This window comes from Lepisosteus platostomus, chromosome 13 (genome assembly GCF_059453375.1).
Source record: "Lepisosteus platostomus isolate fLepPlt1 chromosome 13, fLepPlt1.hap1, whole genome shotgun sequence".
Taxonomy (NCBI): domain Eukaryota; kingdom Metazoa; phylum Chordata; class Actinopteri; order Semionotiformes; family Lepisosteidae; genus Lepisosteus; species Lepisosteus platostomus.
Genome location: NC_142623.1, coordinates 27,555,391 through 27,569,459, shown reverse-complemented (window position 1 = coordinate 27,569,459; position 14,069 = coordinate 27,555,391). Strand labels below are relative to the sequence as shown.

Below are 14,069 nucleotides of genomic sequence, written 5' to 3'. Positions count from 1 at the left end.
AATGTGTGAAGTAGTTTCTTCTAAGGAACTTCTTTAACTCTAGACTTGTTGTGTATTTATGAAAACATCCTCAAAACGTATTTCAGTCTTCATACAGTAGGTGTCAGTGAAAACAAAAATGAACAGAGAATAGAGTTAGTTATATTCAACAGTGAATTCAGATCAGCTGTTTTTTGTCTTTTAAAACTATTCTTTTTTTCTATAATAGACATTCCAGATCAAGTTATCCGCGTTTTTAAGGCTGACCAGCAGAGCTGCTACATCATTATAAGCAAAGACACAACAGCCAAGGACGTGGTGTCTCATGTGGTCAATGAGTTTGGTCTGACGGCAGCTCCTGATACCTATTCCCTCTGTGAGGTCTCCATTAGCCCTGAGGGCGTGATCAAACAGAGGAGGCTTCCTGATCAGCTGTCCAAACTAGCCGACAGGATCCAGCTAAACGGGCGGTAGGAATTTAAACATGTTTCCAATAGAGTGGTAGAAAAACATGAACAGAACACGTGCTCCGAAAGGCATGTTAAAAAGCCATTAAAATACTCAACACTATTTTTTAAACATTTCTTCCAGTTTCATTCTAGACTGCAGTGAACGTTATCCCCGCTTGTGTCTGAACAGCAATGCATATATCGAGTCTATAAATTTAAGGCCTCATAGAACAGCATGTAAACTGAATACTTTTGATGTAAATGTTTTGGAGCAAAATTTTCATTCAATGTATCTATTTTTGGTCTCTAGACTATGCAAATAAGAGCCACTTTCTGTTCTGTATCTTGCTTAACAGGAACTTTCTTGACAGTAACTAATATGCATATTAAGACACAGACAAGCTGATCCAGCAGAATTTGTTTTTTACTTAGACCAGAATTGCATTTTCTGTAATCCTCCCAATTCCTAGAACAGACCTGCTGTTCTGCAGACACCTCTCGATCCCCATCTCTTCTTTGAGCAAGCCTTGCAGCTTTTTTCATGTCATTAATCTTTTTGCACCATTTGTGGGTTTTTTCCCCAGATACTACCTGAAAAATAACATGGAGACAGAGACTCTGTGCTCAGATGACGATGCTCAGGAGCTGCTGAGGGAGAGCCAGATCAGCCTGCTCCAGCTGAGCACGGTGGAGGTGGCCACACAGCTCTCCATGCGCGACTTCGAACTCTTCCGCAACCTCGAGCCCACAGAGTACATTGACGATCTGTTCAAACTGGACTCTGCGGCCAGCAATACCCACCTCAAGCAGTTCGAAGATGTCATTAATCAAGAAACGTTCTGGGTGGCCACTGAGATCCTGAAAGAGCCCAACCACTTCAAGAGGATGAAGACCATTAAGCACTTCATTAAAATTTCTCTGCACTGTCGGGAGTGTAAAAATTTTAACTCTATGTTTGCAATAATCAGGTATGTTTCCTTTTTTTTTTGTTGGCCTAGCACATTCATTTCTCTTGAAAGAGCATTGGGAATGAATGTTTCATCTTGATGGTATGATGTAGCATTAAGATTTACTCTTTTTTTTCAAATGAAATTCTGTGCCAATTTGAAGTGCTCTCTACAGTACCATTTGACCTTGGTATCTGCCAGAATTTATATATTCTGTGAACCATCATTTTGTTAACTTGCTATACAGTGCAATTACCGGTAGTCTGCAATAGAATATTACTTTTGGCGAAAGCTGAAAGAAAGAAAGCCAATGAAGTAGTCACTTTCATCAGTAGTCTGTTTACTTTCACAGCTTTTGTGGGCTTAATCACACCTTGAGTAAGTTTCGTCGTCTGCACTACATAGGTTGATCTCCAAACAGAAAGTGCAGTTATCTTCACCGATTTTTTTTTCCCACTGTTACCCAAACAAGTAAATCAAGGCCTTTAAGTCTCATTAAGGAAATAATTGTTTCCTGTAAAAATAAAGGAGAAGCAAAAACCACAATGACGAGTATGTAACTGACAGTGACTGCTCTTTTGTTTCATGTTTGAAAATTTTATGACTGCCGACAAAAAATTAGTCTGCTTTGAAAAACAAAACGCAATTAATCTTTTATTTCTACCATCCATACCGCTCAATGAGGAAAAACCCGAAAAAGATAAATAAAACATGTAATTACTCAATCAAAGGATTTTGTTACGTTGTAAGTCTCTAAATTTATATTTTTAGTTAGTTGATCATGCAGCACCGAGTGATTGAAAATGGGTGATGGACTTGGTTCCATGGTCATGGTTCCACCTTTTTCCTGTTACAGATGAGCTGCTGAGCATGTTATTGAATCAATGCTTGAGACTTTTCCAGCAAAAAACAACATAGCTTTTTTTTAGATACTAGAGAAAGACGTGGCTTGACGTCAGGAATATATCGTCAGTTCTTATTGATGAAACAAAGCATTAAAAATGTAACACTTTGGTATAGATTTTTTGTAAGCAAGAACACAAACCAGTGTTTTTTGTTGTACATGTATTATATAGAAGTTATGTGTCAGCACTTTGCGAGGTAAATTATAAATCCTGACTTAATTCTTAAGTCTTTCAGAATTTTTTTTACAGTAGCTTTCCATCTGAATTTAGCAGAGAACCTAAGATTACAAATTGCAGTAGCTGTCTTAAGTTTTTGAAAACTCAAAACTTTGTTATAAAACTTCACATTTTTGCTGATTGATTTTGACTTAAAGTGCTTGTGTGTTTTGGGGGGTGGTTCTTAAAAATGAGTAGGTTCTGAATTTATTCAGATTTTCCTATTAATGTTCAGTCAGTAAGAAGTCATATTTGACAAGGGAATTCTCTTCTAAACTCAACAATTCAACAAAGGAGTATCGGTTATATATAAGGAAAAAGTTTCATATTACTTTCTGACAGATCTGGGCTTGCTTAATTTCTTGTTCTTCTGCATTGAAAGGCTTAAACTCTCTCCTGTACCATTGTAGTGGCCTAAACTTGGCACCAGTAGCTCGTCTGAGGGGAACATGGGAAAAGCTTCCAAGCAAGTATGAAAAACTCTTCAGAGATCTCCAGGACATTTTTGATCCTTCAAGGAACATGGCTAAATATCGCAATCTGCTAAGCAGCCAGAGTATGCAACCTCCCATCATTCCTCTCTTTCCTGTTGTGAAGAAGGACTTGACATTTCTTCATGAAGGTAGGCTATTTTAAGAAGTTCTTAATTAATGATGATTGTTTTCTCTTAAATTATTTTTTCTAGCTTGATTGCTTTCTTTTTTGCATTATGACTAATCTCGTTATTTCTTTGTGAGTTAGATATAGAAGTTTTAGGTGGAAAATCACAAGTTTATGTAACTATCTTGAGAACCAAACGTCTGTCAAATGCTATCAAAGCAATTCCATTGTAGGACTTGTGTACAGTATTTACAGTCATACAATGGTAAAAGTAAAATTTAATTTAAGCAAAATACTGTAAGAAGTGTTGCTAGAACACTGTTGCTTTGATTAAATGGGTAGCTCATAGCAGAAGACAAATTAGAAAGCTGTCTTGCAGTCACAAGTAACAGTCCAGAATTTTAAATATATGTTAAATACCATGTTAATAAAAGTACCTAGCCTATAGAAAGGTCATAGTCCCTGATGAGCACCAACTATTTACAAACCCATTCATAATGATTAAAAAGAAATAATAAATCAGTTGGAAGCTCATTATGATGATGGACCTATGTGTTAAAATGCTTTATCAGCTGCCTGTCCTTCTGAGAATATCTGCATCGCAGAGCAGGAATAATTTGCAGTGGAAGAGCAAGCTTGTATCCTGAAAAGAATCTCAGTAAAACGGAGAACTGAAAGCCTCAAATTCTGAGGAGGTCTGGTGGAATCTTTTTTTATAAAGAAAGATATATTTATTGTGTACATCAGACATATGAAGGTGGCAGACTGTGTTTCAGCCAACATTTATGTAGAACCAAACTGTTCAGTATTCTGTTTCTTCATCACCTTCCAGTGTTTTAACCCTTGTGCGGTTTCTAATTAAAATGGGTAATGTGTCGTTATTTTACATGATGAAACTCTCCTTGTGGTTGCAGGTAATGATTCCAGTGTGGATGGTCTCGTGAACTTTGAGAAGCTGCGGATGGTTGCCAAAGAGATCCGCCACGTTGTGCGCATGACTTCTGCCAACATGGACCCAGCCCTCATGTTCAGGCAGAGGTGGGTACTTTTCAAAGGTGAAAGTGGGGCATTTTACATGTGAATAATGCAGCTCAAACAGGCCAGGGCTGTGGCTGGAGCCTGAGAATCAATAACGATTGTGCTTGTGCTCCGTGTGTGAATTCCCTGATGAAGATATTATGCAGTTTATTGCTGACTAAAACCCCTGGCAGCCAGTGTCACTGTGTGAATCGATTTTTTGTGTAATCAATAACAAGGCTCGTTTAGAATAAAGATATTGTAACATTGGTAAAGTATCCAGATGGCTCACATTGTATAGTATTGCAATAGGAGTGCAACTGTCCAATGTCTTTTCCAGCCCCAGCACTGCCTGGACTGTGTGAGAAGTCTAGAATAATTTCTTCATTGAGGAGGCTTTCATGCATTTTAGCAAACCTTTGGTACTGTAGGTTTGATTATCATTAGTCTCCTATAAACTCAAGAGTGTGGTATTCATTTTAATGTTGAGCAACTTTTCATTGTGGTCACAACTGCTCATCTTACCTTGATACAGTTGATAAACTGAATTTTACAGAAGCTGCAGAAACTACTTCAGGTTTCCAGGCACTAGTAAGATTTTATATTGAACATTTTCTAAGCAAGTTAAAAATACAGGAAAAACAAAAACGGGGTGTTTCATTAGCTATCATAATCAGAATTAAATAGGATGAATTATGGGACAAAATATTACACTTGCTCTTTAGAAGAGATCAGGTTTAGTATAAGAGATGTTGTGTAGGTTACAATAGGGGCTGTTCTGATAGTAATGGCTGAGTTTTGGAGCGTTCGTGTGGCTTAGCCAGCTTAAATCTGTTAAGAATGGGCTAGAATCACAAGGTACAAATAGATTATTAGGAATGTACTGGGAGAGGGCGGTAAGGATCTGAAGATTCATGAAAGTGATTTGAAATCTGGTGGGTAAATAAATATTTCTTAGGTTTTGGTTGGGGACACCAGGAAGACAGTAGTTGTAATGTCAAGAAAGGACTCTGTATTTCTATACATTTCCATTTTTCAGAACATGCAGAAATTCTGAAAACAATGCAGAACTGTCCAGGATCCTTAAGAAAGATGTGTTGTTGATTTATGTTGCCTAGTGGAAGCCTGTAAAGGCCACAAACGGAGTTCTGTTGAGGATGTTTTATCACCTTTGTTTCCCCAAATCCCCTGTATATCTAATATAATTCTAGATGCAATACATTATTGGCTGTGATGTGGACATTCTTCATTTTAGTGCTTGAACTGGTCAAGGCAATGATTGTATTCATGTGTGCCTTTCTGAATAGGACAAAATGGTCATGTATATGATCACTCCAGAGGTTCGGCAAGGAAAGGGAGAAGATTTCTAATTTTCTGTAAATTATTTCAAATGCTGAAGGTTGAAGGAGTTATGACCACTCTTCTGTTTGCATCAAATCCTTTTTAATCTTAGAAAAGGGGAGAGACAGGTGATTAGAATATTCCTATACAATTTCAACATCAACACTACCTGCTATATTTAGTACGTCGTAATCAAATGCAAGGTGTTTGAATTTCAGAGGTATGGAAGAGGATTTCAGATCTTGTCATTGTCCTTTGCTTCAAACATTTTTCCTCCTCCTGCTTTGCTCCTGTTGCTCTTGGGTCTTGACTGTTCTGTGTCCCGATTCTTCCTTTTTAAAACATGCTTCAATGTTCATGGCTCTTGCTTGCAGGAAGAAGAGGTGGAAAAGTTTAGGGTAAGTTCCTGTTACCAAGCCACCAATTCTAAGCACTTTAACACCTTGCATCCTGGTTGCCTTTACCAAGATAAGAACAGCATGCTTCATACTGTATTAACATTGATACTGAAGAGTGGGACTGGTTGCAAGACAAGACTTTGTCAGCCATTGAAAATGTTGGATGCTGAGAAGTAACCTATATCTAGGGGGAATAATCATTCTGCATCATAAACATTGTAATGGAATGTGAATTACTTTGTGTTGTGTGTTATTTTTTGGTTACTTTTATCATTTGTTTTCTAACGTTTTTCATTCATCAAACATCATCATTTCTTGGCATGGTTCAGTGAAAAAGAAACCTGCATGGCCTTATTAACTTGCTATGCTAAAAGTAAATTTTGAATGACTTTGTAAAAAAATATTTAACAAGCATGGAATGCTTCTATTTCTAAAAGAATTAGGAAAACTATGAATCGGTGCGTATTACTATATTTAATCTGGTAGGAAGGGGTGCAGCTTATTGTATCTAGGAATGCAGAATACTGGATTTACTCTTAAGAATTTTGCTTGAATATGAAGTAATTGCATCTAGCTTATAAAACATTGTGTAACAGAACTGATGTAAAAACACGAGATTTTTTTCAATTGAAACGACAAAAAGTCATGCACTAGAGTTCTTGCACTGTGGTTTGTAAGGGTTCAAAGTAAGCTGAAGTAGAATATGACCCTGCATAAAGTTTTATACAGAATCAAGTCATACTGTGTGTGTGATCTAAATGTGGTTTTGTTTTACTGAAAATTCACTACAGTAAACCCTTTTCTGCCTTATCCTTTTAATGCTAAGAAGGAAAGACTTTGATTTTAACTGCAACGGGAAAGGCATGTATCGCTCTTGTGAAATAACCTGCAGTCTGCATGTCTGTTTTGAGCAGCTCGTGCTGATTTTATGCAGTTCATTCATATCCGTTTCCCTGCCGCAGGTCTCTCAGCCAGGGCAGCACTAACTCGAACGTGCTGGACGTCCAAGTGGGGGCGCACAAGAAGCGCGTGCGGCGCAGCTCTCTCCTCAATGCCAAGAAGCTGTACGAGGACGCCCAGATGGCGCGGAAAGTGAAGCAGTATCTTTCCAATCTGCAAGTGGAAACGGACGAGGAGAAATTCCAGATTATGTCGCTGCAGTGTGAACCCGCCTACAGCACCTGTAAGTTTGTTTTTTTTTCCCCCAAGGGGAATTGTACACTTCTTCTCAGTCCAGGGTTGTACAGTAGTTTACTTTCTGAATTCATCACGTTTTACGTTTTGACCTGGGTATGCCATTTTTAGATTTCATTTGATCTATAGTATTTCTTAATGAATAACCCAGTTAATTTATTCTTTTTATTATAATTATACAGGAGCTCTGTAAGTATACAGGAAACTTCCATCTGTAAGATGCGGAAGAATTCAGCCAGTGGGAGATGAAATAGAACTGAATCGAAAAACGGCTAAAACTGATTTTAGTTCTGCAGCCTAAATATTCTGGCCTCATGTATTGACCGTTTTCAGCCTTATGCTCATAGAATGGCAATATGTTTTAATTGCTCAAATAGATTCACAAAAAATGATCCTTTCCTACTGCTAGGTTTGGTTCCACATTTAGACCATGTTCTAGATGTTTTTAAACATTGGTCATCAAATAGATGATGAAATTTGAAGCTATTTGAATTATTTAAAGTACTTGCTGGTAATGGAAAACACTTTTTCAGAAGTTAATGGGCTCACACTGCCATCTGGTGGATTGTGCTGGACAGCCCTGCTCAGTGTCCAAGACAGGGGCCAATGTAATGGTTTTGAACAATACCAGTAAAAATAATTACATCAGATTATAACATTTTAGACAATTTGATATGGATAAAACAGATTATCTTTCTGTTTTTACATTTTATTTCAGATTTGTTTAATCTGAGTAGTAGTAGTAGGTTTCTCAAGCATTCCGTTTACTTGCCAGAACTTTAATTCTTAATATGTTTGTTCCTCCCTTGTCTTTGACTTTCCCAACCACTTATCTCAACTAGACACATCTCCACTCTTACTGTAAAACATCTTAAAGTGTTGTTATTTTGTGATTGTCTTTGGTGGGAACATAATAATCTTGCAACGACAAATGCAAGATTAATTATTTCCTGTTTCAATATGACAGTGTCCAAGAACTTAAGTGAAAGGAGGTCAGCCAAATCTGACATGTCCCCGGTATCCTCAAGATCATCACTTCCATCTGGAAAATCCCACCAGCAACACAGAATGAGCCAGGTCCTGCAGGTGCCCACTGTCAATCTCTACCCACTGCGGAAGAAAGGGGCATCCAAGGACATTGTCTCATTCAGTGAGTTTAATGCCTGTCTCTCATGTTTTTCCATAAAATTGCTTTAAATGCATCGTATGGTTTAGTCTTTCTGAGATCTGCTGAAGCCTCCCTCTTCAGAAGTCTCCTTTTTTGTGACTGTCTTAATTTTTTGCAGTTCTGATGCAAAGCAGCTGTATTTAAAAATCTTATCTGTGTTTATAATGTATGTAGAGTGTCTGAAGTTTGCATTTGTCTTTTTGATAATTCCTTGGGGGCGTCATTTTAGCATAAAGCAAGTGTAATTTGTCAGTTTGTTCAGCTCTTTAAGAAAGAAGTGCCAGAAGTACTTCACAGTGCCAGAAGCAGTCACTTGTAAGATTGACCCAGTTGTCCCCTCTTGCAGGTACTAGTTCTCCACAGGTGGTAAAGAAACCTGTCAGCTCATCTGAGGAGGTGAACTGTAAGAGAGCTGCAGAAGATGCTGGGTCAACTGCCTCTTCCCTTCACTCCAGCCCCCCTGTCTCTCCGCAGGGATCACCCGGCAAAGGTGCGCCTTGGCTTCTTCACCGTTTCTCTGCTTTTTAAGAAAGAAAGATTTAAATGCTGTTTTGATCAAAGTAACCTGAGCAGAAAGAGTCCTGTGTTCTGAGTTCTTCATCTGCAAAAGCAGACTGACAGATTTGTGAAGCGTACTCTTATACGGAACTATGCTTTTACAGGTAGTAATTATTTAGACTACTTTAGAATGAACTGGTGAATTTTTGATAAAAAATAAAAGGTTTAAAACAGCTAGGCATCGATGCAACAGATGTATGATAAATGCTGATGCTTCATGTCCTCGAAAAGAAAATCTGAAAAACCCATCGCTCTAGAGTTCAAGGGTAAAGTCTTAGGGTTTTGAAGGAGTTAATGAAAACTGTAAATGCGGCATTTTGTCTCATCTTCATTTTTTCCTTGTGCAGTTGGCAGTGTCCCAAAGTCTCAGAACTCGAGCCAGATGAACCTGTCGGGCTCCTCGTCCTCACTGACCAGCGAGGCTAGCACCAGGAACAGTGCACACCGCAGCTCTATAGGTGGGGCTTTCTTGCAGAAGAGAATTCGTCAGATGACAGCAGTGAGGGCAGCGGCAGGAAACAGTAGCAATGACAGCATGCAGACAGTGCCAGGGCCTTCCTCTGAGCCAGTGCCAGAGATAACCCCAAGGAAAAGGATGAGGTCACCGTTTAGAATGTGCAGGGAGAGGAGCCAGTCTAGGGAGAGAGCTGCAGCAGCTGCTGCCAGTGAGGACAAGGCAGCTCACTGTGTTGAAGAGCAGGCAGAGAGAGCCAGAAATGACTCGGAGGATCCTAGCAAGCGAAGTCACGGGTGGAGCAACTTCGCTGTGCAAGTGAACAGATTTTCAGCATGGTTCTCCCCCAGAGGCAGGCATATGAGAAGAAAGACCATCTGAATAAAAAAACAGCTGAGTTCAAGGACAGAAACACAGATTGAATAAACTCTGGACTTCAGTGTTCAAAAACATTTTACATCATTTCCAATTATTTGCAATTATAATGCTCATTAGAATGTTTTAGAGATTAAATACAAGCCAAGTGTTCTCTTGATGACCAGGATATCTATTGAATATATAGAAAAATCATTATCTTTACAGATTCTGATTGTATTTTGTCCATTATTGTTAATCAGTTTTTATGTTCGTGTTTTTACATGAAATATTTTTCCTACTGCAAATCACATCAGTGGTATGCAAAAATACAGATAAACTGATGTTATTTATAGTTTAAGTGATACCATGAGGGACAGAATATGTGATTAGAATACAGAGCAGTAAAAAGTAGAGATGCACTCTGGAACTGGGAATATCTCCTTAACATTGTATATACAGTTGTACAGTTTGAAATAGTGAAAGGAAATGTGCTTAATAAAATAATAGATGCAGAAAATGCCATTTAGTGCTAGAATCATTAGTGCTTTAGAAAAAAACACCTCCCATGACACTGGCTGTCGAAGTTTATTGAATTAACTGTGCATTTTCTGGTGATTTGATCTGCACAAGGCTGTGTTTATTTTTAAGACTGAGAGGTTTATAATAAAAAACCTCAGATCTGTTTTATTAAAAAAAGTTTGATATAAGAAACTGTGGAAACAAGGCTGTAGGTGATGCACAGAAGGCCCAAAGGAAGCAAGTTAAGACCTGGGTGCTTTATAAATTAAGTTCTTTCAGACTCATGTATTTTTAAAATATCTGCATGCTGTCGATAACTTTCACTTTCCAAAATTGCATATAGAGTGAAACATAACCCGGTCTCTGCAAACTTTGCAAAGTTACATGTCTTTTGTCCATTTGGAAACGGCACATAACTAGTTTGATATTACTACTTTAGATTTCAAGAGCCCCTTTCCACCAACAGAAAGAAATTGAAGAAGGTTGATTATAGAGACAGAAACGTTTATTTGTATAGATTGCTTCAAATGTGATTTAAAATTAACATCCATATTGCACCATACTGTATTGGCCCGTACACATTACTGAATTACATGATATTCAGATGGTTGTGGGGGTCAACATGTTCTCCTCAGAACGATGCTGGAAAATTAAAGTGATCTTAACTGATGTGAATAGCTATATCGCGGTTTTGGTGGACTTAATACTAAATGACACATACAATGTCTCATCTTCATTAATTGTTGATCAATGATTTAAAATCCAAGTTTATAAAGTTCTTGGGGAGCCATAGAGTCTTGAGTGTTTTCCGGAGCTATGGAAATAGTGGTAGTCCTTTGCTTTACTGTGTTTTAGCTATCAGGCTTATGGGTATATTATTTTTTGCTAATTGAAATTTATAATATTGTTAAAATTCTCCAAAGGACAGAAACAACTCCTTTGCAAAATATGCTGCAAACTCTGAAAGAAACCTGACGAGTTTGCCTCCCCCCCCCCCTCTCCCAGGTATTGCTGTGACTGCTCCGACAAGGTCTGATAACTTCTCGGACTCGAGTCACAGCGAGATCTCCTCTCGCTCGAGCCTCGTCAGCAACTGCTCGGTGGACTCCGTGCCAGCCTCCGCGCCAGAGGAGCGCTGCTACTTGCAGGCCTGCAGCCTCGCCGAGAGAGCTGGGGCCGCAGACAGGAAAAACGGTGTACACACCGCAGCCGACTGTATCCAGCCCTGTACCAGGTAACATCCTGCAGCCACTGGCAGATGACCTTCACCCCCTTCGCCGTGTTTCATGACCTGGTGTACCAAACCAAGGCAGGTCATTGTACTAAGTGTTGTGCTGACAGTTTGGGAATATGACCTAAGACATGCAGTTAAACCATAAGTCACATACCATTGTACTTTTATTTCCTATTACATCTTCATTCTTGCAGTCCAAAAAATAATTTGAATAAAATTAATACTGATTGTGGTACTGTTAACCAGTTAACGAAACTCTGTAAAGTCCACGGTCAATCCTAGAAGCTCCTCAGTTTAGAACTTTTCAGGTTTCTGTAACACTAAGCAGACTCAAGAGTACTGTCTTGGATAGTGCACTAGGGATACTAGGGTAATGCTGATATTTCTGCAACTTGTTAGACTGGACCAGTCTGGTTGAAGTACATTGCTTAGTGGCAGATAGCTGTGTGTGCACAGCAGGAAATCCACTAATCTGCACTTCTCGCCATGATTTGTGTCATAATCAGAATTGATCAAATCATTTTATTCTCTAGCAAACACAGCAAAGTATTATGTATGGCCTTCCCTTCCTAGTAATCATTTTACAAAACCCTTTGATTATTCAGCTTTGGATGAGTGGCTTAGTAGTAGCTGCAAAGGACTGCTTGACGTTGCACATTGGGTTTTGTTGCTGTGCAAGAAGTTGTTTCTTTTTTCTTCTTTAGCTATTCAATGCCACGGCCTCCTGTCACGAGGGCGTCAACGTTCACGTCTTCAACGAGCAATGAGGAGCTCACACACGATCACATATTCCTTGACACAGCGGACAGCGGCCGAGGGAGCTGGACTTCCTGCTCCAGCAACTCCCATGACAATTTCCAGAGCATCCCGGGCCAGAGGGCCTGGGAGCTCAGCTCCTTCCGCCACACGCAGCTGGAAGGGCCCATAGTAGAAGTGGAACCGACAGGTTCATGGGTGGACGATGCCAGTAAAAGACATTCCAAGGACAGCTTAGAGCTCAACCAGTCCAGGCAAAGCTGGGCTTCTTCAAGTTCCCTATCTGACACTTATGAAGGGAACTATGGGACTATTAAGCGCAGGGCTCCAGAAAATTCTGTGGTGACACAGGGCGCTGCTTTGGACAGCCCCCAAAGGACAGATGCGTCTTACAAAACTGTCACCTCAAGCACAGAAAAGGGACTTATAGGTAAGGACATACTGTACCTCGTCTCTTTTTCTACCTGCATGCACTTGAAGAGTTCCATGCCTTTTTTTAAATTTTGAAACAAATGAAATGACATCAGCAGATTTCGGGGCTTCGAAATGGCACGTAACCGCTTCATTTTCCTCTGTCCGTCTCCTAGCTTAAATTAACCAAGCACTAAACACAAGTCTTGTCTTCTTTATCTGTGGGGCTTGAGTTGCAATTGAGGATAATGAAAAGAGAGTGCTTTTTGTATTGTAACGCACCTGCCGCTGCTATTGCTTTAAACAGTATTGCTTTGCGAAGGATGTAGTATTTGTTTCCAGAACCCTTAGATTTTTTGCCCACTGCAAAGATTTTGAAGGTACTGAGCATGATAATTCAAAACTGATTTAACTGGTTTGTATCATTTGAATATGTAAAATATGAAAGGGAGTATATGTAGAAAAGATTTAAGCTTAACATACTACTATTAGTGCTACTTTCTACTGTAATACATTTGTGCTACTTTATACCTGGTTACCTTATCTGTGTTTGCATTTCAAAACTCCTTTTTAACATCATTCTTAAAAGATGGCAGGGGTGTTCATAGGTATAGAGACGGGGGGAAAGTTAAGGTTAAAATCTGCTGCTGCCATTCATCTTGCATTCTGTTTATACCCTTTTTTTGTACCGTGTTTATAACTTTAACATCTCATTGTTTTTAATTTATTTTTTCATTTTCTGTTTTTCCTCATTAACATTGCCACTGCTTGTCTCCTGTGCCAGTGTACTGTGTTACGTCAACTCAGAAGGACGATAGGTATAGAGGGCCCCCCCCAACTCCGCCGGGATACCAGGGAATCTCCTTAGTGGATGTAAAGGAAGGACCGTCCCGCCACCCACACTTAAAACCTCCAGACTATAGCGTGGCAGTGCAGAGGTCAAAGCTGGTGAAGCCCCCATGTGCCATTGTTTGCCAACCTGAAGCTGTTGCACATTCGAAGAGACTAGTTCAGTCCCAGATGCAATTCCGGCAAGACTCTGACCCTAGTCTAGGAAGTGTTAATCGGCAGAGCCAACATGATAGTGAGGAAGATGGTACGTGATGTGAAACCGTAAAAAAAGATTCCTATGCTAACTAACTTGTAATTACTTTTATTGAAATGTAAGCTTTTTAGAGTGTCAGCTGCCTGTACAATATTTACTCCTCTTATTCCATCTTTTTTGTGTTAATAATGCATGAGAAAACAACATAATTATATAGATTAAACACCTAAATTGTAACCAATGGGTGTTCTGTACCTGGAGAGGTACCAAAATGTTAGTCCGAAATGGACAGTTTTATCTGATTGCCTTTTTTCAAAACCAGTTGTACCTTTCTTTTTAAAAATTTCTCTGGGCTGCAGTTATTGCTTTTCCCTTTTTAAATAGTCTTTTTGAAATGGAGAAGCGAGTGCCATTTAGTGTAATCCAACTCCCCGTACTTGGGGAAAAAAGAATGATGTAAAATACTTTATATGGTTTTGTGTTATTGGAACTTTAAATTATTAAGCTTTTCAGTTAAGTAA

The 14,069-nt window shown here is 39.1% G+C and overlaps 1 protein-coding gene across 7 annotated transcripts in view; it reads left to right on the top strand.

Moving 5' to 3' along the window:
• rapgef6 (Rap guanine nucleotide exchange factor (GEF) 6) overlaps positions 1 to 14,069 on the top strand; it is a 100,591-nt gene that overhangs the window by 82,594 nt on the left and 3,928 nt on the right. For 4 of the 7 annotated variants that reach the window (XM_088603918.1, XM_088603917.1, XM_088603921.1 and 1 more), the window contains 12 exons: positions 209 to 449; positions 1,013 to 1,396; positions 2,907 to 3,118; positions 4,011 to 4,134; positions 5,829 to 5,852; positions 6,815 to 7,035; positions 8,014 to 8,196; positions 8,561 to 8,704; positions 9,120 to 9,230; positions 11,108 to 11,336; positions 12,041 to 12,522; positions 13,288 to 13,599. In XM_088603918.1, the coding sequence (XP_088460044.1) occupies positions 209 to 449; positions 1,013 to 1,396; positions 2,907 to 3,118; positions 4,011 to 4,134; positions 5,829 to 5,852; positions 6,815 to 7,035; positions 8,014 to 8,196; positions 8,561 to 8,704; positions 9,120 to 9,230; positions 11,108 to 11,336; positions 12,041 to 12,522; positions 13,288 to 13,599 (2,667 nt within the window). The remainder of the gene's footprint in view (positions 1 to 208; positions 450 to 1,012; positions 1,397 to 2,906; positions 3,119 to 4,010; positions 4,135 to 5,828; positions 5,853 to 6,814; positions 7,036 to 8,013; positions 8,197 to 8,560; positions 8,705 to 9,119; positions 9,231 to 11,107; positions 11,337 to 12,040; positions 12,523 to 13,287; positions 13,600 to 14,069) is intronic. The other 3 variants (XM_088603919.1, XM_088603920.1, XM_088603922.1) reach the window with 2 other exon arrangements.